At 40.7% G+C, this 27,766-nt stretch overlaps 1 protein-coding gene across 2 annotated transcripts in view; it reads left to right on the top strand.

Annotated features, from left to right (window-relative positions):
- The window catches only part of rap1gap2a (RAP1 GTPase activating protein 2a), a 94,952-nt gene that overhangs the window by 14,901 nt on the left and 52,285 nt on the right, over nt 1–27,766 (top strand). The window contains exon 1 of one of the 2 annotated variants that reach the window (XM_052107723.1): nt 27,364–27,611. The exons of the other annotated variant lie outside the window; for it this stretch is intronic. Coding sequence (XP_051963683.1) covers nt 27,487–27,611 — 125 coding nt within the window. The 5' untranslated portion in view covers nt 27,364–27,486. Of the gene's footprint in view, nt 1–27,363; nt 27,612–27,766 lie in introns of those variants that run through there. 2 annotated transcript variants of the gene reach the window in all.

The raw sequence follows: 27,766 nt of genomic DNA, 5'->3' as shown, positions 1-27,766 counted from the left end.
TTTATAATGGAATAAATTAAGATGGTGGCACAATTATATTTTTGTCTACAAAACTAATTTCAAGCATTTAAGCATTTGCATCAGAGGAAAATATTTTTAAGATCATGAAAAACATTTCAGTCAAGTGTTTAAAAAGTAGCAAAAAGGTAGTGTGTATATATATATATATATATATTTACACAAATACATTTAAACTCAGTTTTTCACAATTCCTGACATTTAATCATAAAATCATTCCCTGTCTTAGGTCAGTTAGGATCGCTTCTTTATTTTAGGAATGTAAAATATCAGAATAATATTACAGAGAATGATTTATTTCAGCTTTTATTCCTTTCAGCATTGCCTTTAAAATGTTTAGCATGGGTCAAACTTTTTGGTTTGCCTTCCACAAGCTTCTCACAATTTTGCTTTTTTTTTTTTTTTTTAGCAATTTTTGCTCAGTTAAATACGCAATACTATAATAAACAAACACATACACTAAAATGTTGAGTTAAATAGTACATTTTAATTAGATTTAACCACTTTTTACTTTTTAATTATAGCTAATTTTCAACCGTATCTACAATGGAGCAAGCTTGTTGCTTAGCTAACAATGCAATAAGCGAATAAGTATAAAAAGCATCAAATTTAGATAAATCAGTAAAAACAGTAAAATATTATGTTTAAGTAGCTCATTTTAATTTGATAAAAATAAATTAAAATAATAACTTTTTACTTTTCTGCATTTATTTAATTATACTAACAATTGACCGAATAAATGCGCTTTTGCTTCAGGATTAAAAAAAAAAATGTATATTACTACCTTTTGTAACAGCTCAATAGCCACCTTTGTGATGTTTTGGCTGTGCTTCTTACAGCTTTTTTGGATGATTCTCACATTTGGCATTTGTCTGGTAGAGACAGCTTGTGTTATTGTTATAAGATCCACATCCACAGATGCTAAATGATTATCACCAACTGTAGAGTTATTATTTCTCTTCACCTCTCTCTGCTTTTCTCTCTCTTTCACACGCTCACATTCACTGCCAAAATATGTCCGAGACGTGAAAGAGAAGGTGCGCGGTGTCGAAGAGCTGTGTACAAAGGCTGCTCCTCCACAGATCTCTTTTCAGAGGCAGCTGCCCTCCTCTCCTGACAAATATTTACTACTCCTTGGCCCCCATTGCAGTGTTCTGACGGCCCTGATAAGGGCACCATCTGGCAGCTTGATTTTAATGGGGCTTTTAAGGGCCATAAAGAAACCTGAAGTCCACTGGGAGGATAGCTCATGATGCTCCTGCCCGAGAGGACTTAGGATGAATGGGTAGTGGGTAACAGTGACCTCAGGAGGGATAGAGTGCACGCTTTAGCTTTCATCTTTTTAATCAGAAGCATCATGTGCATTCAGACTGAAGGGCATTTTTTAGCTAAGGTGTACTGTATATATGATCTAATAAGTTGTTAACACTGCAACTGGTGCCCTGTCACAAAATAGGTGCATGACACCCCTGCTATAAATATATCATTTTTGCCTTAATTAATTTCGCATAATTTGCCAAACGTCCTTGAGATATGGGGTAAACGTGATATTGAATGAATAAATCAAACTTAACGCTCCAGGCAGTAGGATGTGATACTCGCAGGGTGAACTGCCAGTCAGCTTTTGTTGTGAATTCATCTCTGTGGCTCAGCAGCCCAGTGTCCTAAGTCTCCTGTGATTCGTGTGTCCTGTGACACAAACATTCTCTCTCCTCCAAAAGGACCCAGGCCACACTGCTGTAGAAAACTCAAGCTGAATGTATTGACAAATGAGGTGACATCCTTAAGCCTGGAGACTTACCACAGTCTGTAGAAAATTAAAAACCACCACAGTGACATGAAAGATAAGAGAGTGTCAAGGACTCTTTTTATTGATTCAAGTGGCGTCAAGCAAAATGGAAAAAAAGAATTTTGATGAGTGTGTGCTGCTACTGAGAAAGAGAGGTTTAGCATCTGAAAAGGACTAGAGTCAGAGAAAAAGATAAAGACACAGTCTCTGTTCCAAAAACTAGTGAGCCGCCTTGCTGTCTACTGCCCACATTAAAAGCTGCCTTCAAAGGGGCCGTTCAAATGGAACAGGATTTAGTGTACTTCTGCGCTGTTTTTCCATGTAAACTTGTTCAAAATGGAAGTCTTTGATTGTTTAGCTATGTCTCGCTGTTTTTATGCGTCTTGTGCAAAAATGCTAAATTTTTCAGATGCTGTGTCAAGATAAAGAGAACTTCAACTTTTAAAAGCAAGTCTCGAGACATCTGCTCTTTGTTGCACTGTGTTAAGCTATTTTTAGTGCAAGAATATGTTTGGTCTGAACAACCCCAATGGCGGCATCCTAACCCAGAAAAAACCTTATGAGGAACCAATTTGAAACACTCTACATAGGTAGCAAATATCGAGTCTAGAGAGACTCGACACGACTTGAGAGTTTACGGTCAACTCACAATAAGGTGCAACAGTGCCCACCCACTTTTTCAGTGTCTGGGTTCCGGAAGCATTTTTCTCATAGACTTTTTATAAAATCCTCTATTAATGGGTCGTAAGACATGAACCAATCCAACCAGCTCCAAGGAGAATCACAACATCACAGATTGCAAAATAATCTGATATGTTCAAATAGATAAGGAGTTTAAGGGTGAAGAGACTCGGTTGCATCATTCACAGTGCGTCATGGGAGTGGGCGGTTGCTCCGAGGCGCGTTTCGTGGGCTTGGCTGGCTGCAGTTCTCTGATTGGTGAAGCTTTCTTTGCTGTATCATGGGTAATGTAGTTGTTCGCCAGGAATTCTGCCATCAAACATGATTTTTAAACAATGAAGTTGAAATAATGCGGACTGATGGCTTCATCGGAAGCAAATACCATTTGATAAACAACTTAAGAGCTCATAATAGGTCTGTCTTTAAAGGTTTATAAGTTATCGTTAAAAATCAAATAGTCTATGGAGAAAAATCCTGGAATTTTTGCTTTTGGAACCAGACTGTTGCGCTCTATAGAGTTCTGTAGAGAGCATGTTGCCAACACAATACTCAAATAAGCATAAAACTACATTGTTCAATCAAATGTTGTCCCATTTTTATTTAGACTGAACATTCTTTAATCAATTTAAAGAGCTTTTCTGTATTGAATGAATTATATTCATATGTTTATAATCAATGTTTATCTTGCTTCGTCTGCCATCTTGGATTTTTTTTTTTTTTCTCTAAGGCTGTCGATTTAACATGTTAAAGGTACACTAACTTTTGTCTTTGTGTTATTTGGACTTAAACCGACACCTAACGGCTTGGATGCAGCAACATTTAAAATAAATAGTTTTCAATTTCGATGCTACTGTAGAAATGTAGTATTCACAATCAGCCATGATTAATGTAATCAATAAGTGAAAGTGTCAAATAAAAGATACACAGCATATGGCCATCATTTCAATCATATTTGCTAAATTGACTATGACCTCTGTTGTCCTCTCCTTCCATTTCTCTTTGTCTGGATTTTGCTCTCTCTCTCTCTCTCTCTCTCTCTCTCTCTCTCTCTCTCTCTCTCTCTCTCTCTCTCTCTCTCTCTCTCTGACCTGCAGCTGGATTCAGTGTGCCTCTTATCTGCACTCATAAATGACTTGGGAGAATCTATTAAAACCTAGGCTTTTGTCTGCATTTGCTGCCTGAATCTCAGACTAGAGAGAGATTGAGAGAGAAAAAAGTCAGTTTGCTTGCTTGTAGACTTCAGCTTTTTAAAAGTGAAGTCTGTAATTTTCTTGATATTAACATACCTTTTCCAATTCAAGTAGTTCAATACAAGTTAAGCTCAATCGATAGCATTTGGGGAATAATGTTGATTTCCACAAAAATTATTTGACTTGTCCCTCCTTTTCTTTATAAAAAGCCCCCCAAAAAACCCAATTATAAAGGATAATGCCATCCATACCGCTAGAGGGCTCCACTTGCTCACAGACTGCCTATATTTTAAAATGCATTCTTTTAAGGTTTAGTAATCATGCAAGGCCAAATTGCGATTTCAGTTTTAATTCAATCAGTCAAGCAGCATTAATGGATATCACACTAATGTCTCAGAAGTCAAAGTCTGCTGGTTTCAAAGCATTTTGTTCTGGCTGTTTTTTTTTTTTTTTCATAAGAACAAGAAAGATTTATTTATTTTATTTCATTTTACGTGTTCTTAGGAGTGTCAACCCTTCTACATATTGTGGCTAGCATTTTTCTGGATTGCGCTTTTGAATATATAGTTTTTAGAAAATGTATTACTAATTAATTATAAATAAAATAAATCTGTTTTTCATATCTACGTTTTCATGCTTATAATCAATATGCCTATGGTTTTAATTTGGTCAGTAATTGGCCAAAAAATATCAGCAGCCGATACATCGGTGCATCCATAGTCTTGTGGCTATACTTTTGAAATAGTGAGTATTTTAACATTTAAGGATTGGCCCCATTCACTTCCATTGTAACCCAGATTTTAGCTTTTTAAAATGATAGGAGGGACACGTTGAAATATATTTTTGTCAATTGAGCTTAACTTGTATTGAACCCGGAATATTCCTTTAAGTCAAGTAAATCAATTGTAGGTTGATTCCCCTGAAAAGCTTAAGCATGCTTCTTATGGCTCTATCATAACATTGTTTGAGCATGCCGACCAGTCTGACATGGCAACATTGGCTTAACCAGTGGTGTGAGTTTGGTGCTAACCAATGGCAGATGAGTGTGTTCAGGAAACTTGTTTGTAAACACATAAATATCGACTTGTTTGAAGTCATTATTTTGCCATTCTGTTTGGTGAAGCTAGTGGTGCAGAAATGTTCCAGCTAATATCGTCTTATGACCTGCTGCGTTTTGTTATGGGACCCTCACGACAGTTGTGCTGGTATATTGCTCTGTATATCTTATCGATCACCTGCCATTTACTTATCTCCCAATAGCCTATTCTGTTGTTCTTCCTCTCTACCAGCAAGTAGCGTCCTTCTCTGAGGGGAATCGGGGCAGTGGCTAAACAATTGTCAGACCAGAGCTTTGTCAGCCCTCTCCACACACAGAACTATAGAGCCAAATTGATTTATGACTCAAATTAAATAAGTGACATTTGCAGCAGAAGAGGAAGAAAGGTTTTTGGGTGATCTGGGTCTGGTTGACTAGATGCATCCTGAAACAAAGAGAGGAAAATCAGGCTGCATCGGAAAGTGATGGAAAGAGCGAGAAAATGATCTGGACAGAGATATCACGCAGAACACTTGTAAATAGTCCAGAAAATCTGTGCATTATCACACAGATGATAACTTGCTTTTCCGGCAATGGAAAAATTAGTAGCTGCATGAAGATGAGAAAATGTCAGTCATAGCTCATTTTAGAGACCATCTTTTATATCTGCTCCAAATTTTGTATGAATGTATTCATAGCACATTGATTCTGTGCAAGGCTATGCTATTTCCCTTAGAGGAAAATTATTGGAATTCTGCCTTCTTAAACCAACCAGTTCTTGAAATGGCTTGACAGTGTAGTTTCTGTTTGGGCATGACATATCGACATATACATTTTTAATATATAGCCAATAGCCTTTAGTTTTACGTAACAGCCATGATTTGCTGGTTGCTATTAGTAGTCAGAGGCAGATGGTGTTAGGTATTAATGTTTTTAGTTCATTCTCTGAGTAAAATATTTTAAATGCATATACCTTTTAAAAGTAATTTATGCTAACTTTACTAGACTGATCTCACTGTGAATTTGCTGACAGTAAGTCAAAATCCTTCCGCTGAAATCAGTCTGTTTACTTTGATTCAAATCACTGCCCCAGTGGCCAAAGCTGGAAACATTGTTTAATATATGGCCATGTGTGAGTCATGTGTTTCCGGACGAAATATCCACAGAGTGGTGCCAAAAGCAATTTGTAAAGTGAGTTGTTTTTATTTGTAAATAAAGTAATATAGTCAACAGAAGTGCATATTTTATTAACTATATGTCCAAACCCTAACCATAAACCAGGGATGTGCCATCCATATAAGCAAGGTATGCAGTGCTTACCTTGCTTGAGTTGGTCCTGTTAGAGTTTGTCTAACTCCAAGTGAGTTGAGAATATCGATAAATGCTAATCCCATTGTATCATTTTCATTATCTATGTGAATGTTGAAGTCACTAACAATTAAAGCTCTATCTATAGTAATTACAAGATCTGAAAGAAAATTTGCAAATTCACCAAGGAAATCAGAATAAGGCCCGGGTGATCTATAAACCTCATTGCCAGGGAGGAGGCCAGAGCATATTACAGTGTTTGACATCGTTTTTGCAAATTCACACACCCCTTTAACGTTTTCTCTAGTGATTTCTGACTGGCGAAGCTGAACATCATTAGTGCCGACATGAATAACAATTTTAGAAAATCTACATTTAGCATTAGCAAGCACTTGTAAATTTGATCTGATGTCAGATGCTCTGGCACCCAAAATGCATTTTAAAACGTTACTTACACCAATAACAAGGGCACTTTTGACATGATTCTTAGTGGGTGCATCACTGAGTGGGGAGAATCGATTGGAAACCCTAACAGGAACAGGAGAGTGGTGTCCTTTGCTGAGCGAGTATGCTGCCGAGACGCCACCCAAACTCCCTGCTGCGGGGGCTCTACAGACAGAACCAAAGTGTGTGTATTGCTCTCTGTACTGCCCGCATCCGAAACAGTATCTACTGGCTTCTCTTTCTCACTGACCTCCACTAGCATTTGGATGCGTGTCTCTAACTCATTAACCTTCTCCTTCAGCCTGACTAATTTATCACATGTGAATCCCTCACTGCTGACGGATAAGCTAGTGACATGCAATGCAGGAAGAAATAACATGAGCAGATGCCATGACTTATCGCAGTTGATTGTTGTTATTGTTGTTTGTTGTTGCTGAGCGGTTAGGGTTTGAGATCGATTTGAATCCCTCATGCAATTGTTTGGTATGGTTGTTCTTTATAAGAGGTGCTTTTAGATCGATGCAATAATCTGTATAACACAGAGGTGAAAAACAGGTGCGCTGTAAAATGCATACAGTATAATCGTGATTAAAAGCAGATGCCCATGGAAAATAAACAATAAGTCTTATTGAATTACAATAAGACAATAATGCAGGGGAAACCTGATGCATGCTAAAAATGGCAGATGTTAAGGATTAAAAGCTGAAAACAGATAGATAAGCGATGCTAAAAAAGCTAGCGGGCTACAAACACAGACTCCAGCTAAGCACCAGCATTAACAGGTAAAATACACACAGATGAAATAGTAGAAAACGGAAAAACTCAAAACACGCGGAAAAGGATAAAACAACAAACGTATGAGAATAAGAATAAGCAATGCTAAGCATGCTACAAACACATGTGCAGCATGCTGTCAGTAACAGGAACTTCAATTAAAAAATGTGAGAGTGTAGGTTGCGAGTTCGAAAATGTTTGAAACATTTTCCAAGATTACCGGTTTCAGTTCTACGAGGTAAGGATGCGCTGACGTAAAAAAGTTCTGACAGAGATGACGCAATTACTCCATGCCGTACACCGGTTCAGACAGTTGGTCAGACAGAGAAATTAGAGCACGAGACAATGAAGAAATTTTCTGACAGCTCTAAGGAACAGTAAGTGATTCCGTTACGCACAATAAATTTACCAGCCTGGTTCGGGAACGCTCAGACCTCTTTGTTGATTTATGCATACACATTACTGTACTTTTCAGCTGCAGATAGCGTTCGGATGCTAGCGACAATGTTTTTGTTCTCTGTAGTTCATTAGTCTTATTTTAAGTCATCGCATACAACGTTGTGTGTCGAGCAACTGCATAAATGTAAACATTTGCCCAAAAATTTTAAACATCACCAACATGACCAAATGCAAATGTTCAGATACAAAGTAATACCCCTGCATGTTTTCAAACAAGAACTCGCAGCAATGTAGAGGCTATTTCCGGCAAATTACTTTACAGAGTTTAACGGCATTTGGTGCTGATGTGTAATTGGTACTAGCAAAAAGGAAAAAAATACAAAAAGTCACATGGTACATTTACTAGAAAAGGCAACCCATGGTATCAGAACCCGTGTCTCTTAGGCTGCTCATGGAACACACTTTTACTTACAGCACAGAAAAAGTAAAAAACTATTATATTGATGTGCTTTTCAGTAATTCGGCAGAATGGGGTGGATGTCAGGGTACCGAAACTTTCATAGCGTGTTATCATTATGGCTATACAGAGTACACTAAAATATTCATGACCTCATAGCTCAACAGACATGGACTAAAAGTAACAAAATCTAATATTGATTTCATGGGGTCTTTAGGGGACACAATATTGTAAAATCGATCTCTTCTGGTAATATATTAACTTCCTTCGTTTGAAAAGAAAAAAATTCTTGATTACCCATACCCCTGCATCACCATATATCTGTCATTATGCTCAGTTGGATGCTAATTTATAATGTAGTAGTCTGATCATTAACCAACTGTTCTGTCTCAGTTCTGTCTCTTCCCAGGCTTTCAGAACTTCTATAAATGAAATATTTTTCATGTTAACCTCCAGCCAGAGAAGAGCTGGCTGTCATATTGCCTGTCCTCAGGGTTCAGAAACTCGCAAATGATAGATGATCTGCTGGGCAGTGTCCTGGATGCCCCGCGTTGGAATGGCAAGTCATAATAATTACTGTGACAATTTTATCTTGAAAAAGAACTTAGAAGCAGCCATAAAACGATGAGGTGTGGGAATGAGATTCAGAGAAAAACACACTGCTCCTTGAGGGGTTTGCTTGGAAGCTAACAGGCGACTGATATATTTTATTCTTCGGGTTTAAATCTCTGTCTGGTTATGGTTGTGGCATAAGCCTAAGGCGATCTTTCATGATATTACTCAGCGTTACTGGAGGTGAACAATGGCTCATTCAGCACAGTGGGGTGCCAGTTGACTCAAAGGTGCCAGTTGTAGTTCTTGCACCCTTTGGCTACTGTTGCTTGCTCAGACAAACTTTTGTAGGACTGAATTCTGACTTGAAAGTAATGTATAACATTGCAAAGCACTTTTAGCTTCTTTATTTATTTATTAAAAAATTGTTAAACTACTAAGTAGCCTTATTAAAACCTGCAAATACTTATGATAGGCATATTAGTATGAGTGAACAAAACTATTCAAGATACTCAATATGGTACTATTAACTCTTTACTTATCACCTCTACAGTTACCTGAATCATTATGTACGTAAAAGAATCATTGTAAACACTGCTGAAAAGATCAGCATTTCTGGTCACCAGCTTATGTTGTGTTCCACGTCTGTCGCTCACTTCAACGTTGTGTCGAATGAAGTGACACTAGGGGTTTTTCTTGAAAGCCTCGCGTATCTCTGAACTTGAGGAAAGGCCAATGAGAAATTGTCAGACAGAATTTGCATGTCCCTCCCCCAGACATACGGGTATAAATGGAGGGAATCATGCGTCTGTCCATTCAGATTATTTCTTCGGAGCCGAGTGTTTGTGTGATAAGCAAGCTGCAGTCACTTACTGTTCCACTCATCTCTTTAGAGCATAAGCTGTTGGATCTACGCCGCACATCAGCGGCTTTCTCCTTCTCTGCACGGCTAGTGCAGCTTTGCCCCTGGGCGCTTCGACAGTGCTTCTAAAAGAGAATATTTTCTTAAAAGAGTTTAATTTCTCTAAAAGAGCAATACACAGCAATGTTGAATGTCTTTTTCAGGAAGCGTCTTTATAAATATGCCCTTCCGCTCCCGTTTAGTTCCTGGATGCGGTTGATTTCTCCGCTCCTGACGGTCACAGATGCTGCCTTGTCTGTCTGGGCAGCGAACACACCGAGGCAGCATTTGTGGATGGTTTGTGTTCTCACTGCGAGAACCTCACCATGGCAACGTTGCAGTCTCGGCTTTCCTTCTTAAATAGGAACGCCACTCCAGCTGCCCACGTCGCTCCTTCTTCATACTGGATTAAGGACGACCCGGCTGGCGATGGAGATGATTTGGGGATAGCAGCGGTCTCGGTTTCGCCGGGTAGATTCCCACGAACCACCCGCCCCCCGGCAAGGTGAGAGCGGCTCGCCTCACAGCCAGTCTGCTTACTCCCTCGAGCCTCCCCGAGCAGGATGATGAGTTTTCCACTGCATTGGAGAGCGTTCCGGCATCTGACGCGGAAGACTCGACTGGACTTCCGCCTTTGGGTCGGCATGCCCAGTCTGAGCCTGATGCCCAGATGGCCAACATGCTTGCCTGGGCCGCTGTCAGCGTGGGGTTGGACTGGAACCCCCACAGCCTTCACGGCTAGACGATTGGTTCCTCGGGTCTGAGAGTTGCTCACAGCCAACCCCCCCAACCCCCCCGGTTCCTTTCTTCCCGGAGGTGCATGATGAGCTGACGAGGTCGTGGAGTGCACCTTTCACTTCGCCCTGCAGTTCTCAGCGGTGAAGAAGCAGACGGAGGCCATTTCCCACATCATGCCTGCCGCTGCACCAGCACAGGCCATGCTCCGTCTGCTCGCTGAGGGCGTCCTCCTGTGGCTTCCTGACGACAGACAGCTCCGCACCAACCTGGGCCCAGCTCACAGCTCCCCGTATCCCGAACGTCCTTTAGGACCCGGAAGGCTCCCAAGGCGAAGACGAAAACCCCCTGCATGCAGAGAACGCGACCCTTTTACTCAAAGACGTGATAGAGCCTGTCCCTCAAGCCGAGATGAAGAAGAGTTTCTACAGCCCTTACTTCATAATACCCAAGAAAGGCGGTAGCTTTCGACCGATATTGGACTTGTGAGTTTTCAACCGTGCCTTGCACAAACTCCCATTCAAAATGCTCATGCAAAGACACATTATAACTTGCGTCCAGCATCAAGATTGGTTCGCAGCGGTAGACCTGAAGGATGCGTACTTCCACTTCTCTATCTTGCCTCGACACCGACCCTTCCTATGGTTCCCGTTCGACGACCAGGCGTAACAGTACAAGGTCCTCCCCTTCGAAATGTCCCTGTCCCCTCGCAGCCTTTGCCCAGCTAAGGGAAGTGAGCATCCGCATACTCAATTACCTCAATGACTGGCTCATCCAAGCCCACTCTCAAGAGTTGCTGTGCATCCACAGGGACCAGGTGCTCAGGCACCTCAGCTGCTTAGGGCTTCAGGTCAACTGGGAAAAGAGCAAGCTCGACCTAGTTCAGAGCATCTCTTTTCTCGGCATGGAGTTAGACTCAGTCTCAATGACAGCACGCCTCACCAACGAGTGTGTTCAGTTGTTGCTGAAATAACTCATCTTATTCAAGCCAGGCAAAGCGTACTCTAAAACAATTCCAGAGGCTCCTGGGGCATATGTCATCCTACGTGGCGGTCGCTCCACTGGTGTTGATGCATATGAGACCGCATCAGCACTGGCTCCAGACTCGAGTCCCGAGATGGGCATGGCGGCGCGGTATGCACCGTGTGTTCATCACCCCCGCCGGCCGCCAGACTTTCAACCCCTGGACAGACCTCTGTTTTCTGCAGACAGGAGTCCCCCTACAGCAGGTGTCCCAATGCATTCTAGTCACCACAGATGCCTCCAAACATGGTTGGGAGTTGGCTCCTGGACGGTGCCCCAGATGGGTTTGCACATCAACTGCCTAAAGTTTCTGCCTGTGATACTTGCCCTGCAGAGGTTTCTCCCATTAATACAGGGCAAGCACGTCTTGATTTGATCAGACAGCACCGTTACGATAGCATACAAAAATCGACAAGGTGCCGTGCGCTCTCACCATATGTCACAACTCGCCAGCCATCTCCTCCTTTGTTTTCCCATGCTAGCGGAGGCTCCGCTCGGGACAGACGCGCTGGCACACAGCTAGCCCCGGGGATAGAATCAGTCTAGCTCAAAGCCCTTTCCTTGAAGACGGCCCTCCTGATCGCGCTCGCTTCCATCAAGAGGGTTGGGGACCAACCTTTGGTTCAGCAGACACCTATGTCGTCTTAAGACCATGACCAGGCTACATGCCCAAGGTTCCTACGACCCCCTTCAGGGACCAAGTAGTGAACCTGCAAGCTCTGCCCCAGGAGGAGGCAGACCCAGCCTTTTCGTTTGCTGTTTCTGGTACGTGCTTTGCTTACCTATGTGGACCGTACACAGAGCTTTAGATGTTCTGAGCAGCTCTTTGTCTTCTTTGGTGGGCAGTGGAAAGGGAACGCTGTCTCCAAACAGAGACTTTCCCACTGGGAAGTTAATGCCATCGCATTGGCCTATCACACCCAGGCCGTGCCCACCCCCTTGCAGGTTCGAGCACACTCAACAAGAAGTGTGGCATCCTTGTTGGCACTGGACAACGGCACCTCCCTTGCAGACATATGCAGTGCAGCGAGCTGGGCAACACCCAATACCTTTATGAGATTTTACAATCTCAGGGTTGAGTCGGTCTCGTCCCGTGTATTTTTTTCAGATCCGAACCGGTAGAACTTGGTAACGCGGAACAACTGACTGGGTGTACCGCTTGCAACTAGTGCCTTTCCCCTCCACTGAGATGAACATGTGAGCTCTTCTCCCAGGAGATCCCACTAACTCAGCTCCCTGGATGAATCCTCCCTAGCCCTCTTGTCCACAAATTCGGCAGAGGAGTTCCACGACCAGACACACTACGGGTACTAAATTTACTCTGTACTGGAGTAGATGCTCCACAGGATGGGCCCTTGTGTGGATTAATCCCCCTGTGTGTATTTTCCGCAGTGCGGTTTCCCTACGGGTGGACCCGCATCTCCCTTGGGCAGTTCCCGCTGCCCCCCAGTTGCCGTGTTTGTAGCAACTCCTCACTCGCAGCAGGTAGGATCTACCACTGCACCATTCCCACATGTGGCCTGAAAACCCATGTGATGTATTCCACCACTCTTTACCTCCCCCCAGCCTGGGTAGGTGTAAGTCTCCGCAGGGTCTTTTCCCCCTGAAAGAATAGGATTTGGAAAAGAACGCCTTCCCCGATGCGTGTGATAGCATTAAGATGCCCCCAGCCACTTTAACTCTATCCGAGAAACATAGAGAGAGAAAAGGCGCTGCTGGCGTGGCCTGCTCACATGTCTTGGCACGCCACTTCCCCCCTTCGGGGTGCCAGGAACTTAAAATGTTTATAACGATTTTTATGGGGTGTTGGGGAAGGGTACATGCAGTCTGACACAGCCTGTCACCTTGGCATGCAACTGCCTGCCCGCTCCTGCATCAGCAGCACATGTACACGGTTCAGCGCATGGCGTGATTGAATAGGGACCCCTAGTGTTGCTTCATTCGACACAACATCGAAGTGAGCAACAGACGGGGAATGTCTAGGTTACTGTTGTATCCTCCGTTCCCCGATGGAGGGAACGAGACGTTTTGTCGCCCCGGCCACTGTTATGGCCGAAACCTTATTCTCGGCTCCTCAGTGCAAAACCTGAATGTACAGAACCCGTATGTCCGGGATAGGGACATGCAAATTCTGTCTGCCAATTTCTCATTCACCTTTTCTCAAGTTCAGAGATACGCGAGGCTCTCAAGAAAGACCCCTAGTTTCACTTCATTCAACACAATGACTCGTTCCCTCCATCAGGGAATGGAGGTTACAACAGTAGCCTAGACATTTTGGGTGCTGGTCCCCCAGCATGTAATGCTGGTGTGCTGGTATCCTTACAAGGCTTTCAAACTATATTAAGCAGCTTCATCAGAAAGACCATGCTGGTCAACCAGCTTCACTGTAGGTTTAAGATTTTTTTTAAAGATTTGGAAAATTGAAAAAATTCTGCATGTATCCTCTGTGTACCTTGTGTTATTATTATGAATGCATCAATGTTATTATTGGATTATTTCTCTAAAATTCTATTTAACAGTAAATCTAAACACACAAGACTTTTATTGTCATACATTAGAACAGAGCAAAAGGGTTTGAAAATATGGTGAATGGCAAGAACGACTCTGTCTGCAATGTCTTAAGGCAGGCTTAGCAAAGGTCAGTTCTGTTATTAATTTGCATGATCAAAATTTATTTTCAGATTTTTTGTAGATCAGGTACACTAGAATATTAATATGAATTTTATAATAGGCAACCAAGCACACAGATATTAGTAATTAAAGCCTTTCACACTTCTTCAGACCAATTGTGACTTTAAATGTCTCTGCAGTTATCACTCCATAAATCGATGACATTTAAAAAGGTTGCACTCAATTCAAGCTTCTATTTACATAAAATTAGCATTTTCTTATTTTGCAGATTCTTTTAGACCTAAGTGACAGTGCAAACAGTCAACTGGTTTAACAATACAATAATACAGAGCGTGTGCACAGTTATAATACAGGATCAAAGCCTTAGAGAACCAAGAAGACATTAATTCAAATATTAACTGTGTTTACTGAGGAACAGAGGAAATGAGCTTTTCAAAGATATAAAAGGATATTTCATGTACTTTCAGAGTAATGATGGGAAGTTCAATAGAGTGCAATATATAACGATACCCGGGGGCAATTGTTAGTATAATTCTGGCCAGCAGTTATTAGTATTAGCATGATGCTATTCAGTGTTAAGTGTAGTCTTATTACAGTTCATTACTGCAATCTTATTACTTTTTAGTACAGAAAGTAGTGTAGCACATTTCATTTAAAATTCTTGTAATCAGATTACATTTACTGACTTTTACATTTAATTACTTGAGTTACACATATTTCTGAAAAAATATACATGAACTACATATATATGTACTATAGAATATGTGCTATAGTGTGTGTGCCACATAATCAGTCTAAGAGCGAGAAAGAAATGTAGACATTACGCTATTTTAAATTCGTTGAGCGGAAAAACAAAAGGTTTTATGTGAAAAATTATTTAGAAAGTAGCTTAGAAGTAATTAGTAATGTGATTTTTATACAGTAAAGTCAGTAACCTGATTAAAAGTTTTGTGAAGTGATTAGTAATTTGTAGTGAATTACTTTTTTGAGGAACTTACCCAACACTGATGCTATTTACATTGCCACAAAGGTATCCAGTGCTAAACTAGAGACATTACTGTATAATGAAGGAGATCAACTTCTTCTGTACATATGAATGTGAGCAATTGGAACGTAAAATATGGCGACTAGTTCTGCCTAACAGTTAATAAAGCTTTTAAGATTGTGGCATCACAATATGGTTCCTGTAGGAATGGAAGTTCTGCTTAACAGTTACAAGAGCCAATCTGCTTTTGTTAACTCTTGAATGTGAATGTGCTATAGCTAGATTAGCCTGAAAATTATATATATATATATATATATATATATATATATATTTATAATTGTTTATTTTGTTTTGCATGATCTGAGCTAAAGAAGCACAGTTTTTGATAACAATGTTGTCAGATTTTATTGCTGATTTAAAATATTTGATTGGAACATAATCTTGCATGACTGAAAATAGCTGCTCAAAGGCATTTTAAATAGGGACGTGCATGAGTAATCGATTAATCGAGTACATGCTGAGCTTTAAATATTTGAATTGTAAAAACACTACTCAAATTTAGCAAATTGATTTTCTTTTGTTCCTTTGCCTACTATGTGCAACAATGAAACTATGCACGCCTGCCCCCCAATTGGGCAAATCAGCCAAGGAGAGGGATAAGTGCAGCAGAGCACTGCAGTTTGAGAAGAGAGAGAGCCACATGCAGCTGCTGTGTGTGTGTTTGTGTTGTGTGTCTTTATATTTGATTAAATATTACTTTAACTGTTCAGCCGGTTCCCGCCTCCTCCTTTTCCATCTCAACCTAATCGCACTGTAGGAGATCGATTTATTCTGTACATATGAATAATAATAATAATAATACATTTTATTTATAATCCACTTTACATTTCAACTAAATCTCAAAGTGCTACAGTAACAAAGAATTTAAACACAGTTCCAGGAGAAATAACACAAAATCAATAAATAGCAATAAAACACCAGAAAGATAAAAAAAAAAAAAAAAATCATAAAAGTTAAAAGGCCTTTTGAAATAAAAATGTCTTTAGACCCTTCTTAAAAACCTCCACAGTTTGTGGAACCCTTATGGTCTCTGGGAGGGCATTCCAGAGCCGTGGGGCGACTGCCTGAAAGGCCCTGTCTCCCATAGAGGAGAGTTTAGTCCTTGGTTGGTACAGGCAGTAGGTAGAGGTAGAGGAGCGGAGGTTTCGTGTGGCGTTTTGTGGTGTGAGAAGTTCAGTGAGGTAGGCAGGGGCAGTTCCATGTATGCACTGATGGGTGCATTATGTCAGTGTCATACACCAATATTTTATTTTACGTCAGACTAATTATTATGTGAGCAATTGTAATGTAAAATATGGCGATTATGGCAATCTTGCAGTTCTGCACTTTTGAATGTGCAGCAAAGATTGTCCTGAAGCACTCTGATGACGTTGAAGCTCATCATTCAGCATTCAGGATGCACATGAAAAGTTTTGTGCTGCTCTGTATTGAAGCCTTTATTATTTTGTTATTTTCTTACATTGATAGTTTTGTGCAATTTGATGTTATAGTTATTTAGACTATTTGTTGTATTTTTGTTGAATATCCGTTTGTTACCATGTTGAAGTGCTGTGCTCAGCATCTGTATATCCCTCTGAAATGTGTCTGATCGGGGTCATTATCCTTAACACCGTCTGATCGGGGTACATTATCCTTAACACCGACCAGTTGACTATTTGTTCAAACAATGGACTGTCTAGTCGATTATCAAAATTAGTAGTTTTGTCCATCCCTAGATTGTTGTTTGAAGAACCACGATTGTAAAACAGGCACTTGACCTTGTAAACACATTACTGAATTGAGTTGTCATCTATTCATATTCATATACTGAATTTTTATTTTTGGGTGAACTATCCCTGCAATAATGATATTATGGTGGTTTCCCTAATTGTACATCCAGGTCAGTGTCATACACCAATATTTTATTTTACGTCAGACTAATTATTATCAGTAAGATGCTGTGGTGCACGAATTGGTGTGTTTGATTGTGTAAGTGGCTATCTGACAACAGTAACAGCCAAAGATGTTTGTATGTCAGAGATTGTGAATGACCCTGTATATCTTTGAGTATAAGAGCTTGTGTGTTTGTGTTGAAGTGTGTTAAACACACACTCATATTACATTGGGCTCATTAAGCAGCTCTGGGTTGGCTGGGCTGTGCTCCAGGGCCACATGTTTCTCCAGTGCTGTGCTCGGCTATTTCTGTCTGCAGTGTTTGGTTTGGACTTACTCTCAGCTGCACTCTCTTTCACCTTGTCTCATTCTTACTTAATATAGAGTATCTTTCTACTGCACATATTCCATATTTCACATAATCTTGATCTTATTCAGTTTAGTTCTCTTTGTTATCTCTAACCCTAACTCCAACAAAAAATGGTATTCTTAACAAATGCTATCTTCTTTAATGTGACATATTTCTGAATGAAACCAATTATTGAATGTTATTGAATAAGCTGAAAAAATGTGCCCTTATGAATCGTGATTAATTTTGATTGATTACTGATTTTCAAAACGATCTAACTTTTACATTCTTGCATAAGCTGTATTCATCTTTCCATGGCAATGCTTATAAAGCCAAAAGTGGATCCATGTGCAACATTATTGTTAATTACAGGAAAATACGTAATAATTAAATGAATCACTTTCACCTCTTTATTGTTTTGAAAAACATTTAAGAACTAAGAAAGCACTCCAGGTAAAATATATAATATAAAATTAAACACACCAATAGGCACAGCAGCAATAAGCTACATAAGGTGAGTTTGAGTCAGTGAGTCAAGTCGGTATTCAACATCCAAACGTTCATGTACACTAAAATCAACAGCATTCTGACAAATTACTGACAAGCGCCATTCCCTATTGACCTTATTCATAGCAGCGCCATCTTTGATTTTTGACGGGGATGACAATGGATCATTCTGTGGACAAAACATTCCCATTAAAAACCAAAGATGGTGCTACCATGAATAAGGTCTATTACGAATTACTAACAAGCATACTTCTAATGTTTTTGCATCAATTAAATTTTGATCACCTTTCCCTGCAGCACTGCCTTCAAGACACAGGTTCTGGTCCAGGAAGTAATTGTGTTCACATATACAATGGTGAGTGCGATTTGGAGGTTGTATTTTCACTTTAAAAATTACATTTTTAATCCACAGTGTAGGGTTGGGGTTTGGGTTAGGGGGAATACTTTCCTGTTGACTGTATATTTTATCATTTACAACTAAAAATAAAACTCACATTTGGCACCCTTCTGTGGAAATTTTACCCACAAACTTGAGCTCACATATGCATAAACTGGAACAACCCTTCCAGTTTTGGCCACTGGATGAAGGTATTTCGATTTAGCACAGACCAATTCGAGCAGCAGAACGTTCAACCCTCTATTGCCTAATTCACAGTGTGATTAGTCTGAGGTAACATCGGCTTTAATAAAATGTCATGTTAAAGGGATTGTTCACCCAAAAATTTAAATTCAGTCATTGTGTACTCACCCTTTTGTTGTTATAACCCTATTGGACTTTCTTTCTTTTTCTTAACACAAAGGGAGAAATTGTGAAAAACAATTGTGCTCAGTGCTATCATACAATGACAGTTTATAGTGACCAGCTCTTCAAGCTTCAAAAGAATGCAAAAGTATAATTCAGAAGTCTAATGAATTATTCCATGAAATTCATGATTGTTATGAAAGCATATGATAAGGTTTGGTGAGAAACAAACCGAAATGTAATGTATTTTTTTGCGAAAATAGACAGTTCAACAGTTCCAGCAGCCCCCTCATGACATTGGGCCACTCAAGGGAAAACTTGTTTTGTTTATTAAAAACAGGTCCTCCACAGCGATGGCAACAACAGAACACAACTGCATACAAATCAGAGAACAGAACTTAAAAAAACATGTCTAAAGAGTTTGTAGTCTACGAATTGATGCATTTTTACCCACAGCCTTATTTTTTTTAAAAAGTTTTTGGACATGTGACATTTCACAGCGAGTTACACGCAATAGGCGGCCAATAGAAAAACTGTGAACTGTTGCTCTTATGTCCTATCATGAACACGCATAGTAGATGTGTAGAACAGTCAGTGAATATTTTTACTAAATAATACATTTGATTTCAGTTTTTTTCTCACCAAACCTTATCATATGCTTTCATAACAGTCTTGAGTCTCTTGGAATAACTTATTAGACTTCTGAATTATACTTTTGCATTCTTTTGAAGCTTGAAGAGGTGGTCACCATAAACTGCCATTGTATGGCATCACTGAATAAAGAAAGAAAGTCCGAATACAACAACACAGGGGTGAGTAAACAATGTCTGAATTTTTATTTTTGGGTGAACTAATCCTTTAAGTGCTAATATAGAGATATTTCCCTGACGACTTTAGTTTGTTTCAACATGACGGCATAAATGGTCAAGTGGGAGAAGTCTAATTTTTAAGACTCTGAAACTCTGATTCTGTTATTATGCTAATTCAGATTTTGTGAATGCACTGAAAGTCATAATATGTTATGTTAGGAGTTTGGATCTCAGGTGATTCATCACCAGTAGAAGGTTTTAGTCAAGAAACAGTGATGCATTCACCTCTGATTGACTTTCAGTGTTTTGATTTTGTGTGTCAAGCTTTACTGGTGTCGTGTTTTCAGATGACTGATGTTCTGCAGGTTATGTGATGTTGCTTACCAGTTGCTGCTATGTTTTGTCACTGGAGACATTTCACAGGCCCTCCATCCCCTTGAGTGGCCAAAGTGTGTGTGTGTGTGTGTGTGTGTGTGTGTGTGTGTGTGTGTTTTCTCCTGAGTGATGGCCAATGGAAGACGTGTCATGAAGTGCAGTGAAATGTGTGAGAGATGTATGTGTTAGTGCTACATATGTTTGGAAGAGAAGCATTCCTATAGGGTACACACTATGTGTGTGATGTGCTGAGGGGCACTGGCAGTGTATGTTTGTGATAGTGTGTGTGTGTGTGTGTGTGTGTGTGTGTGTGTTAGGGCTCTATTTTATAGGTTGAACGATGCCCGGGTGCGGTCAAGGGATGGCTCCCTATTGATCAACCATATTATGTATGCTGATGATCTGGTGATTGCTGCTCACTCAGAGGAGGAGTTGGAGGTGCTGCTGATGAACCTGGAGCTTGCCACTTAGAGATGGGGCCTTACCATCAGCCCAACTAAAACTAAGCACCTGCCTGGGTATTATGTACCATTGGACACCCCACCCCCACAGCTCCAATTGGTGAAGGGGAAGTTGTGGTGAGAGTGGAGTGTTTTCCATACCTGGGCAGTGTGCTTATGACTAGCTCCAGTTTGACAGTGGAGGTCTCACTCTGAATCAGTCGAGCGGCATTATCTTTTCATCGGTTGCGTAACGCTGTGTGGAAACTACCCGGTTTGTCATTCCGCACAAAGCTTCAGGTATTCTTAGCCACGGTCATTCCCTCCCTTCTCTATGCTTGCGAAACGTGGACCCCCCTAATGCAACATCTTCGCCGGTTAGAAACATTTAGGGTGGCCTGCCTAAGATCCATCCTGGGTTTTACAGGCTGGATTGCGTGAGGAGCTCACAAATCCTTGAAAGATGTGGACAAAGTCTCATCGGTGAGGTCCTCAGGCAGGCAAGGTTGCATTGGCTGGGTCATGTAGCCTGCATACCCAGCAACCGCATGCCTAAACAGCTTTTGTTCGGCCGGATAGAGGGGGCTAAGCGGGCGCGGCACGGGCTGGAGAAGAGATGGAGTGATGTGGTACAGGAGGATGTTGAGCTGAGTAGACTTGCCAATGACTGGTACCAGCGGTATCAAGATCGGCCTCTTTGGAGGAGGCTTGTGAAGGACGCTACTGGCCAGTTGGAGGCAGTCACCTTCCAACAACAACGGATGGCAGAGGAGTGAAGCTCACAACAAAGAGCAGAGCACCGGGTGGCTAAAGCACAGCAAGTTGGCACAGTAGGGGGCACAGGTGGTGCATTAGCCAGTCACCTCAGTCAGTCAACCCGTGTCACCTGTTGGATCTGTCCCGTGACCTCTTGCCAGCGGGCGTTCAACACTTCACGTGGCCTAAACGTGCACATAGCCTGGCACAAGCGTTGTGGTGACATCACCACCACTTAGTAGTGAATGGCGGTTGTTGTTGTTGTGTTAGGGCTGGGCGATATGTTAAATATATTTTATCGATAATCACCTTAAAAAATAATGCGATATACAATTACATCGTCAACCCCCTGCCGAGGGTCAGTGAATTTTGTTTGCTTTATTGATTTTACTTTAAAAACGTAATTAATTTATTGAAACATAAAATACATTTTTCAATTCAAATGAAACTTTAAACTAAACGAAAAAACAATAAAATAACGAAGTGTTCAAAAAACCTTGTTTAACCACCCCCCCCAAATCCAAACATTTACCGTCTCCAATGGCTAAATTTACCATCACACAAACATCCATCAATGACACCAGGTGGAAAATTACTAATAGCCTACAGATTAAGAACTGAAGACAATCATAATTGTAAAGACAATAATAATCAAAATAAATAAGCCTAATATATTTCCCCAAAATAATGCTGCCAAATGTGTGTTCTTATCGACTTTGTGTTTGTATTGCGTTTTTTGTAATACAGTTAATGCTGCCTAAAGAAAAGAAAGTAAAACTATGTTCAAGGTGAACTTGTCTTGTATTACTTTATGATTTAATCACTTTCGTCTTTCTTTCTTCAATACTAAGATATATATTACTGAACCTGCAGAGTTGCGTTCACAAAGCATGCTAACCACATGGAAATAAAGCGAACTAAACTCATGATCAGAGATAATTTGCAGCATTCTCAAAGATGACACTATTCTTGCAAACAGTTTTCATATGAAAAAGAGTGAAAACTCTTTACATGCCCTTGTTCCACATGACAGGCTCGTGCTGCACACCTCCGAACAAACAGTGCATCAAACACAAGCATTGACCGCTTTTCTTTTGCCTGTTCTTAAAAATATAAGAAAGTGTGCTTATTCAAGTACATGTCTTTGTGACTAACTGCATTTCTTGTTATGTGTCACTCCGAGACTTTTTACAGGTCGCCTGCCTGTTGCGGGCAAATGAGCAAAATTACCCACGCATGACATACATTTGGACGAGGAGCTTTCAAACTGGATTCAGCCTCGTCACATTTTGCAGGTGCTAGTTTCACACACTGGGCTACTGTTTAATATTTTTGGTGACTTCCCAGATCCATGCTTTTGCCATTTCCCAATATTGTCGATCATCATCTGTTTTTGAGTGTTGCAATCAGCATCGGGATCTTTGTAAGACATCGTTGATATCCGATAACATCGTCCTGTCACCCAGCCCTAGTGTGTGTGTGTGTGTGTGTGTGGAGATGTGGTGGCATTAGGAGGGGTTGTGTTTGCTCAAGCATTTGTTTGTGCACTGCAAAAAAATATTATTTACTCAGTATTTTTGCCTTGTTTTCCAGTAAAAACATTTAAACATCCTTAAAACATCAGATAATTCAGAAAAATCTTATCTTGTTTTCAGAGAAATCTAACTCTAAAATTACATATTTGCCAGTATGGTAAGAAAAATAATTACACTTTGAAATATGTTTATTGGCAAATAGCCTTTATAGTCTTTATTCTTTTAAGCATAAACTTAATTACATTTTGTTTTATTTCTCTTAAAACAATACTTAATATCATTTATAATATTGCTTCTCAAGTAAATGTATCTAGTTTTAATGATGTTTAGATATTTTTTACTGGAAAACAAGACAAAATGCTGATTAAGAAAATTATATGTTTTACAGTGTGGCTCTCTGAGGGATTTAGCTTGGAGCTTCAGGTCACTTTCGTTCTTTCTGTCTCTGCCTCTTTGTCTTTGCCATTCTCTCTCTCTATCTCTCTTGCTCTCTCTCTCTCTCTCTCTTGCTCTCTCTCTCTCTCTCTTCCCCTCTCTTTCTAACTCTTTTAAGATCTTAGCCAAGAAGATACTGTCCACCTTCCTTATCAGACACCTCATGTATTCATTTCACAGAACCTCTCCATCGATACAGAGACCACTATCTCTCACAATGATCACATGACCCAGCTTGCTTATCACCCAGCCCCTTCCCTGGTGGAAACTCAGAGGGTTGCTATAGGGACAAGGATACTTGTGGCAGATTTTGGGAATCTGAGGCATGGTTACCATGGTAGAGCCGGAGCTTGAGTCTGGGGAAGGGGCAGGGCCATATCTAGTGGGGTGAAAAGTGGTAATGATTCTAGATTCTAGTGAAACTGTCTTATTTTAATAAAGGACCCAGAGCTTGCTACGACCCTGGGAAGGTGCATACTGGTTCTTTGAAACACTTGTTGTTACAGCTGCTGTTTGTTGATGTTGATGTTGTCTCATTCCTAGTATTGTTCATTTGTTGGCCTTATTGTCTCTTATTAGACATATTACCATATAAGACAACAATATATTACTAAATGAATTTTTTAAACAAAATAATAGTGATTTTATTATCTTAACTGAAAGATATACCTTCAGAGTAGATATTAGACAATGTGTTTATTTGTGTTTATAATGAATGATAGAAGTTCATCTGTTCAATATCTTGTACTTTACAATATGTTGCTGTCTTAAAGGAATAGTTGCCCCGTTTATCACCAAAATAACCTACCAAGGACGTGGACCAATGGCAGTAAGAAGAAGTGCACCCACGTGTGCTATTCCAAACCACTGACACAAACTAAAATAAACTGCGTTTTGGGTAGATTTGGTTTGAAATTACATCACACCCATTCATTCTTCGATTTCATATGAAGTATATTGGAGCCTTTTGTGTCTGCACTCAGATTGGTTGCTGCCGTCTTGCATAAAGTTTGCATTGAGATGAACTCTGTTTGTTACATAAATTTATGACATTGCCTCAGATAGCCAGCTCTTGATAAAAAAATGAATGTCAAATGAATGGTTGTTTTGTTGCTGTAAATCACTGTCACATTGAACGCCCCTTTAAGATCTGGGGTCAGGTCTAATTTTAACAACCAATGTCAAATCTTAATTTGGCACATCCAATTTCCAGTGCTCTTATGTCCTCGTGGTGGCGCAGTTGCTGATGTCAATCCGTCTGGTTGTGGACGAATCTCTTTTGAGACAGTCAGCCCACCCATCTTATCACGTGGCTTGCTGAGCACGTTAGCGCAGAGACATGGCACGCGTTCAGGCACACGCTAATTGCCATGGCATCCATGCACAAGTTTTTGTTTCAGATGTCAGAAAGATACAGTTTTTGCAGACGTTGCTACTAAATCTTTTCCAGAAAGATTCAAGAAGTCTGGCTGGCAGCTAATGCAAACTACAGACTACAAGAACGTAAGCTTTGGGCAACTAGTGTGTCATGTATGAAAGAAGTCAGGTCCAGTAGACCAGGCAGACAGAACAAGAGGAAGTAACTCAGAACAAGAGGAAGTAACTTCCTCCTGTAGTGGTTGGAAAATCACACAGAGAGAGAAGATGAATGGCAAACAGGGACAGTTAGACAGAAATAAATAACAGGTCAGACGAGATGCTGGAGGGAGGAAGTGGGCGACGTGTACCTCATTCTGGACCTTAGCACATGCAAATACAGATGCACACATACTGGAACATAATGGAAATTCTTACCGTGATAGAGGAAGGTCACTTCTGTAAATTGAACCACCTTTGTTATGCGTCTGAATCTTCAGAAAGTCTTTTTATGATCTTAAGAAATGTCATAGAACATGTGAGAGAGGGTCAAGGATACTGAATGGCAGATAATAGTGTTTTTTTCTTCACTGAAGCACAGAACAAGAAACATATATGTTCAAATTGAGATTCAGGAAGATACAATAGGGTTAAGTCTGAAGGGCAAGAGAGAACAGATTTTTTTAGACTGTGTTCTGCTCAGTATTATTGTTAAAAATGACTAAAATGAAAACTGAAATTAACTCAAAAAGACTGTCATGGCTCTAAAAGTAAAGTGAAATAAAAAGGATCACAAATAAGTTTTAGTTTAAAGTCGTGGTCACATTTACCTTTGCACGGCAAAATTCTGTGGGTGAAGAAGATGTGGGCAGATATTGAGCGTTTGTGAAACATACTGACAAGCAGCCTCTTTTTAATGCTGCACTTTAAAATCTGGAGATTTAAGTTGAAAAGAAACTCACCATTAAAGTGAAATCCTTATGAATATTCAGTATAGTTTTGTGCAAAGCAGCTCCCACACAGAGGTTACTGCCAAACCAAGCAACTTCCTGTTGCTCAAAATGGCGAATTCGCATCTCCAAGTTCAACAAGCTTGAACTCCACGCAAAATTTGTGATGTTGCGGATTCCCATCCGGATTTTGCCCACAAATTTCTCAGTGCAAAGGTAAATGTGACTGCAGCTTTATGGGATATTCTAAAATTTGACACCTTTACAACCGGCTTCATTAAACTTGAAAATGCCACTATAGCATAGCGACTAGATAGCACTGAGACGTTTTTGCCATTAAACATATTTGTTACATGACTCTTTGTGAAAACTCGATTCTGACTGGTCAATCATGCCATTCAGCAGTTATATTTCTGAATAAGGCCACACATAGTGGCCGGAATATAACCAGTCATCTGGGAATTGCAAGTAATCTTTCCTACTCATATTACTTTGCAATCATGCATGCTAAAATAATTTGAACTAAATTCATTATGTCATGTTCAGTTATTAATTTGGCAGATAATCATTGTGGCTGACAAGCCTCTTGTTCATCAGAAAGGAGGAAGCGGCTCTCCGGCTCCTCCTTATCTCTCTCTATTGCTGATTGGGGCAACTCAGCGCCAGGCGTTCATCCTCACGGCCTGGCCACGCCCTCCTCCTTGTCACATACCGCCAACACACAATTCAGGCCAGGGAACCAATTGGCCTTCGGCCATTCTGCCACTAGCTGGTCTTCCCCGCCTCCTGGGAACGATGGGAGGGAGAGGGGAGAGATAAAGAGAGAGGGAGAGGGAGAGAGAGAGGGAAAAAACAAAACATTCCGGTTCCCGACCACGCCGCCATTCAGTCCTTAACCAGCTGTGCAGTGATCCTCCGCGATGCCGGGCGATGGCACTTGACTTCGCCTCCTGGCAGGCGGCAGCGGGCTCCTCCGCCTCATGGCGAACCGCTCCAGTACCACCGGAGAGTGTATCCTCTGAATTGCTACCCTCAGTCAGCGGCGAGGGCTCTCTGACGGTGCATATTCCACCAATCCTGGGTTTCAGCACCAGTGTGGCAGAGAAGCCTCTTGTTAATCGGACAGGAGGAAGCGGGAACCAAAAAGAATTTTACAACATAAAACTGCTTTTAAGCATAACAAATTATTGACGCACAGCAGCTGCGTGCGTATCTCACTTTTTTTTTCGTTGCAAGGGGTGCATCCTCACGGACCGGTCATACCCTTTTCCTCGTCACAGTCATGTTATAAGTGGGATAATGTAGTCAGTCATTTCCGCAATATAAACATATAGATATAAATATAGAACTCAGTTTCTGGAGATTCTGTGATCTCTTTCTTCTCATATAATAGCATTATTGTAATTTACTTGGTTAGTAGGCATTAAATCAGCCAGTCATTATCACAAAAAATATCCCTTCACGGTGATATAAGACCCTGACCACCCTGTTGGGTTTATTTTGCGATAATGACCGGCTGACTGTTCATTATTCCTTACTTAAATTCAGTGTGGACAGCTCTTGGATTAGTTTATAATAGACTGGAGCTGGGGAGGTGGGGGAAAGCTATGCAAGGCTGCACTGCTAAACTTGTATCACAGCCGTTGAGGCATGTACTTCTTTAATACATTTTGACAGAAGGTGTATTTCCCTGATTGGTTTACGTTGAGGCATGTCAGGAACTGAACCTATCGGCATGCACAACGTAGAGTTTCTAACTGAACTTAAAAGGACATTTATATTAGTTAAGCATATAATTTTGCAGCCTATTCTTTTACTAGAACTAAACTTAAAACTAAATACAGTAGACTTAAATATTAAAACTATACTGGATTTAGAAAATACTGAACAAAAATAAAGCTGGAATGAAAAAAAAAAGGTTTTCTAAAAAAAAACGTTCAAATTATCCTTTCATTTTTGTTTAGTTTTTAGTCTACGAATAGTTTTACTGTGGCTCGGTTATCCAGTGAAAAGGTCTGACAGCAGAGAGTTGAGCAGCCCTTGAACAGAGCAGATGGAAAATGAATGTAAAGAGAGAGAGAGAGAGAGAGAGAGAGAGAGAGAGAGAGAGAGAGAGAGAGAGAGGAGGAATTTTAGGAGGGGGAGGGAGGAGGAGTTAACATTGTATTCTGCCTATCAGACATGGAAAGGCAATGAGAACTGGTGAAGGAGGGAGTAAGGAAAGGAAAGAGAGAGAGAGGGAGAGCATGAAAAGGAGAGAGGTACACAGAGATGTATATGCTCAGTTCCACATCCTGTGGCAGAGTGCTTGGTTGTGCCAGTATAACACAGGACAGTCCTGGTCCAAAGTCTGAGCCCAGAGCGTGGGCCGGACAGCATGTCGGATTCTGAAGCCCAAGTAAACTCCAAAAAAGCTGGCATTCGGGCTGCTGTCATTCTGATAGGACTACTGCACAAGTCCAGACGGCAGAAGGAGAGAGAGAGAGAGAAAAGAAATGAACGGTTGGTGAACTTTTCTATTTTCTCACCCTGCTCTAGACGGCTCTTGTGTTGTTATTAGATGGTGGACTTGCAGGTCACTTAGATGACCAGCAAGATGAGCAGAGGTACCTGGCTGTCTGTTTTAGTGTGTTTTTGTCAGGTTTATAGCTATCTAG

Source organism: Xyrauchen texanus, chromosome 36 (genome assembly GCF_025860055.1).
Source record: "Xyrauchen texanus isolate HMW12.3.18 chromosome 36, RBS_HiC_50CHRs, whole genome shotgun sequence".
Taxonomy (NCBI): Eukaryota; Metazoa; Chordata; class Actinopteri; order Cypriniformes; family Catostomidae; genus Xyrauchen; species Xyrauchen texanus.
The sequence above is the reverse complement of the archived record's forward strand: the minus strand, read 5'-3'. Positions and strand labels throughout refer to the sequence as shown.